The sequence below is a fragment of the Mustela nigripes genome, chromosome 15 (genome assembly GCF_022355385.1).
Source record: "Mustela nigripes isolate SB6536 chromosome 15, MUSNIG.SB6536, whole genome shotgun sequence".
Lineage (NCBI taxonomy): Eukaryota > Metazoa > Chordata > Mammalia > Carnivora > Mustelidae > Mustela > Mustela nigripes.
The window spans coordinates 38,914,920-38,920,919 of NC_081571.1; the positions used below are offsets into that span (position 1 = coordinate 38,914,920).

The following is a 6,000-nucleotide window of genomic DNA, read 5'->3' on the forward strand; positions in this document are numbered from 1 at the left end:
AAGTATTCACTAAGCTCCACTGCATCTCACTGTTCTGGGCAATAGAGAAAACACTACTTAACGAGGTAAGCAGAATCCCTGCTTTCATGACACATACCTTCTGGAGAGTGGGGACAGAGGATAAAGAAGGAAATGCATGAATCGTCAGAGAGTGATAAGTGTAATGATGAAAATAAAAGTGTGTGATATTATACAGACAGAGAGAGGCTAGTTTACATCAGGCTGTCGGACAACTCCTGGCTAAGGGGACATGGCCTGGAACAAATGGAGTGTTACAACAAAAGAGCCGCGAGCACCAAGTGCTGTAGCTGTAGCACAGTGAGGCTTCAGGGAAGGAAAAGATCATTACCGATTTGGATGAGGAGCAGGATATTTTAATACAAGTTTTAGAAGTTTGTTAAGAATGTGAATGGAAGGGTGCCTGGATGGCTCCACTGTTAAGCAGCTGCCTTCGGCTCAGGTCATGATCTCAGGGTCCTGCGATCGAGCCCCGCATCGGGTTCCCTGCTCAGCAGGAAACCTGCTTCTGCCTTTCCCGCTCCCCCTGCTTGTGTTCCCTCTCTCTCTGTTTCTCCCTCTGTCAAATAAATACATAAAATCTTAAAAAAACCAAAAAACAAAACAAAACAAAAAAACAGAATTTCAATGGAAGATAAGGAAGGAAAGACGAGGAAGTTAAGAAGGAAGAGAGGAAGGGAGAGAGGGGAAATTCAAGAGAAAAATCTTCTATTACAAATCACACCCAATTACCCAAACTCCCACTCTTGCAAATGGACATGTATTATACGAGTTTATATTTCACAGATCCCATTCCTCTATTTTACTTTCTAACTGCTGTTCAATCACATAGAAAGGTACTGAATTCTTTTACCTAAAAGATGCTGTGTTTTACACAGTGTGGAATACAGCTATAAGATCTAAGTCTTTCAAGGAATTTATTGGAATAGTTTTAGCATCTGTGTAATAATTTCAAAAGTGCCTAACACATTGCTATATACGAGAACAAGGAAAAAAAAGTATGAAAATAAAGTAAGATTGCAGTGAAGAAATTTAAAGACTATAACATGAGAAAAAGCCAAGTGATTATAAGTGTGACAAATACAAAAATATAGAAATGTCTGGCAAAATGACTTTTTCTAAGAGACTCAGGAGATGGGGTAGGAAGAGAAGAAAAGGTAAATTCCGGGCAAGGAGAAATTCAAGGCAATGCTTTAGGATCTATTTGTTATCTTCCTTAATATAAGAAGTATTCTAGAATCTAAAGTTCAAAAGAAATGAACAGGCACCACATGACACCAATCCTGGTATTTTCCTAATTTTCTCACATAGAAGAGGTAAGTGTGGATACTTCACATGTAATAGTTTGCATGTAACTATGTTGGTGGCCCTACCTTAAATTCATGTCCCAAATTTTTCAAGCAAATATTTACAGTGGAAACGGTCAACTCCAATCGTATTTCTGACCCAGGCTTAGCAATTGGAAAGTAACATAAGTATTACTAAAAAGTCAATGTGAGTATATGAAATAACTACATGCATTTTAAAAGGATGTATTAAATTCACATTTTTATACTCAGTAGTTATATAAGTAAAAAGCAGTCACTGGAAGAATAAAATTACAATATACTGTAAGTGAATGCTAATAGCGAAATTTCATATAACAGATTCTATCATTATAATTTAAAACAATTCAATTAACGGATTATTTAAGTTACTAAGTCATGATTGTTTAAATATTTACTTGTAAAAAATGCATCCCTAGCAAGTTAAATAATACATACATTCTTTCAGAATTGGTTGATGAACCAAACAATTAGACACGCGTTTTAACTAATAAGCACTAAAACTTAAGGCAAAGTTTGAGCGTTAAGAACCCAAACTTTAGTTAAAGACATTTTTATTCATTGTGCATTTTAGTTTCCGAATTCTTTCATTTTCTGAGATCTGATAAGAGGCTCACAATTTGCCATTTTAATAAGATCTATATAAATCCATTTAATATTCAAAATGTGACTTGTTGTCAGTCCTAATTAAAGTAAACAAAGCTTTGCAATGAATGAATTTAATTACTTCGAAACTAGTATGTCTAACCAAGATGAAAAGCAAACGAGTGCAATCTAATCTCAGCAAAGAATATTTATGATTATAAGCTTTGTCAATAGCAAAGTACACCAACTGTTCATATATCTGACTTCCAAGAGATACATGAATGCTAATCAGTTCATTAGAGGCTTCTAGGTTGTGATATTTAGCGACAGGATGTAGTAGCTTTCTTGTCCATGGAGTATAATTGTACTCAGAATGAAAAATTGTTTCCAACAAAGCATCATCCTTCCTGTTTCTGATTTCCTGCTGGTTGCTTTTTATGAGCTGCATACCTTTCAAGAAGCTAACATCATTCAGTTTCTTGTGTCATATGAATACAAGTGTGGATAGGTCCTGGGATCCTCTGCTGAGCGGGATTCTACCACCTTCACTCCAAGCTCAGGCATTTATCTTAGGTTATAGGTTCCAGAAACCCAAGCCTCCCAATTAGTACGCTCACAGTGTATTACCAGAAACTGCATGCAAGTAAACCCTTTTCTAAAATGTGTTCTCTCTATAGGGAACAATGAAAGTACTTCAATTAACAGTGCTTAATGATTAAAATAAACTGTCGCATATAAATATTTTGACATGATAAAATGATGGGGGGGAGCTAAGAATGATGAAGCCAATGTAACTGCAATAACCAATTTAGTTTTAAAAATCATACATTGCCAAATAAGAAGGTGCTGCGAAAGTATTTTTTTGATGGGTAAATACGGATTTCACCTTTAGTTTAAAAAAACAAAAAACAAACAAACAAAAAAAAAACCCTTCTCAAATGTAGTGATAACAGTGCCCTATCTAATAAAACAAGAAACTGGATGGGTAGGAGAGATATGAAAGGAAACAAACACATTAGCCTGAATTGATTGTTGCTGGAGTGCATTTTTATGATATTTCCCAAGAGAGAGAGCAAAGAAAGCTAAAAATTGAACTAATTCACAATTAAGCTGAAAGCATATACAATAAAATCTACGACAAACCAAATAATAATTTTGTGATTTTATAAATCTCAGGGGAGCAGATATGGGAAGAGGAAAAGTAGTTATCTGATTTCAAGTATCTCAGTTTAAAATATTAGGAATGTCTATTTATAAGAGCTCATTGGAAGTGGGTTATCCTTTCATATAAAATTCTGAGGTCCATATGGGATTTTAATAATGCATAGTAGTAATACTTTATTATAACACAAAAGATATCAGTCTCTAATCTCACAGAATGGTTTGCAAAGCAACTCAACATTCATTTCAGGAAATTAAAAAAAAAAGTTTATTACTTCAATTACTCATTAGAGATTAAGCCACAAAGTTAGTGAAACCAAAGATAATCGAATTCAAAAGAAACCTTAAATTAAGGACACAAGTCTCATTTATACACACACACACACAGACACACACACAGACACACACACATTTTATTTTCGGTTTGGAGAAGACCTATACAAGTAGTGATCACGACAAATTCCATTTTCATTTTGGAACTAGGCAGTATTTCTAAAGGAAATATTAAAGTTTCTGGAACATGAGATAATGTTGTATAACAACCCATGAAATTAAGCTGACTAGTTATACCAGTTCACAAAGCCTTTGTTTCCTTCCTAAAACATTTCAGAATCATCTAAATCACAGAATGAGTTAGATTCAAACTTCCTAAAACTCAGTTTTCACGTCCTTTCAATTTACCATGAACATCAGAAAGAAAGAGGGCAAATGAAAGGGCAAAGATGAGAGAAAATATCCAAATTGATTTAAAAAAGAATTGAAAGCACATTTCCGTATTATTCATAATAGGCAAAGACACTGATAAATTTTCCCACAAGAAGGCGAAAGTTAAACTGCTATTTGGCACTACAGAATAACCACTGGTTATGCAAATATACCTACAACATTAAATAAATTGTAACTCTAGTAGACTAGTGACTTAAGTTATTTAGATATCGGAAGGATATGGACATCTTTGTCACAAACTTATCATGCAAGTCCTCAGGAGGGGGAAAGGTTTCCAAATCTTTCTCAAGCTGTTGAAGCTGCCTTCCCATCTGCTTCAAATTCTTTTCCAGCGTTTCTGCAGAGACTAAAAGAGAGTATATTAAATGCCTTGAAAGGACAAAATTATAATATATAAAAGGTAAAACACTTTAACACCAAAACATTTGTGGAAAAACCTTACAATCTACTAAAGATAAATTTCACTAATTTTTTTAAACCTTTATGTTTTCAAATGCAAAAATGAAGGAAATTTCCTACTTAAAAAAACATAAGATGAAATTTAGGAAATGCTCTCAGGAATAAACCACATTTAATAGAGTTTTACTTAAAATTAGAGCCCTTGACCACCATAAACACTACAAAATAATCCCTTCAGAAAAAGAGGAGCAAATACGGACTCTTGAACTTTAAGCCCATTTCAACATAATTTTAACATTTTTCGAAATCAGGATCTCTCGACAGGGAACAATGAGCACGTGGAAAAGAGTGTTCTATTGTCCAAGCTAATCTCTAATGGGAATGAAAAGGTAGCACAAGCTACTTTAGCAACATGTAGAACAATTGTCACCTTTTCTTTACTGGTACCCTGAGCACAATGTGTGTTTATTATCTAAGAACAATTTTCCTCCTTTGACTGTGAGCTACTCTCACAGTGCCCATGAACAAATACAGGGGGGCGCTAAGGCCCTATCACAATGTACTGGTCACCAAGCAGGACACTGAGTCATCACTGCCTAAATTCTATGCACAGTTTCAGATGACATCAAGGAAAAAAATTAATGATACATAAATGATATATTTATATCATTATATAATGATACATAATGATATATAAAGATATAGAGACCCAAACCAAGGTTGGGTGCTCAGATGAATTTTGGTTAAAACTTTTTTTCTTTTGCTTCCCATTACTGTGAACTATATGAAATAATGATGAAAAAATGCATATAGTAATTCTAAGTATGCTACTATGTTTAGGCTTCCAATTAATCCTGAGAAATTGACAAGAGTCAGGTTTCACCTGTAAGAATGGGAATATCTTTGAAAGCAACCTAAATGCCCAACAAAATGGGAAAGTTTAAAAATACACATTTATAGCCTTGGTTCAATAAAATGGAATAGAAGGAAAGCATGAAAAAGAAAGTTGCATGAGAACATGGAGTTTTGTTTTTTAAATTTGCTGTATACAAAATAACATTTGTTATTCTAATATATTAATTAGCTATTCTAACATATTAATTAGCTGTTAATAAAATCTTTACATATTTTGTTGTAAAATCACTTGGCAGGCTAATTTGAAGAAACAATGTTGTTGTTTTTAATTCATTTGAAATAGAGAGAGGGAGGGTGTGCATGAGGAAGGGCCAGGGGTAAGGGCGGAGAAGCAGATTCTCCGCTGAGCAGGGAGCCCCATCTTAGGACTCTGAGACCATGACCTGAGACGAAAACAAGAGTCACCAATCGAGCCACTCGGCGCCAATGTTCAATGAGGCCAATGAATGAACTCTTCCGAGAGCCACAGACAGTAGCTGTTTGTGCCGGGAGCGATGATACTTCAACCTTTGTCTCCCACTCTAGTGAAGCCATTTTGAAGTTACATTAGGTGCATATTTTCTCATTAGTTTTGTGCTACTCATGCTTCCCCTTTCTGTCAGCCTTACATTTAAGACAAAAACACAAATAAAAGAGTGTATAAAATATTTCTATCATGACAGCATTTAGTGCATTAATTAATTCAATCTATTTAACTCAAGTAACCAAATCTTGCTATACATTGCTCATGATGGTAACACATGGTTGCTATGCTCTGCTCTTTCAATTTTATGTCTGTTTGTCAATTATTCACAAGCAAGACCTCTATTTAATTAGGCCTGGGGTGTTTCATTTACTCTTTTCATTTCCTTTTTTTTTTTTTTTTTTTTTT

General features: G+C 34.5%; 1 protein-coding gene across 1 annotated transcript in view; it reads right to left on the bottom strand.

Annotated features, from left to right (window-relative positions):
• Nucleotides 1-6,000, bottom strand: part of DIAPH3 (diaphanous related formin 3) — a 498,555-nt gene that overhangs the window by 185,025 nt on the left and 307,530 nt on the right. The window contains exon 23 of the mRNA XM_059377539.1: nucleotides 4,036-4,161. Coding sequence (XP_059233522.1) covers nucleotides 4,036-4,161 — 126 coding nt within the window. The remainder of the gene's footprint in view (nucleotides 1-4,035; nucleotides 4,162-6,000) is intronic.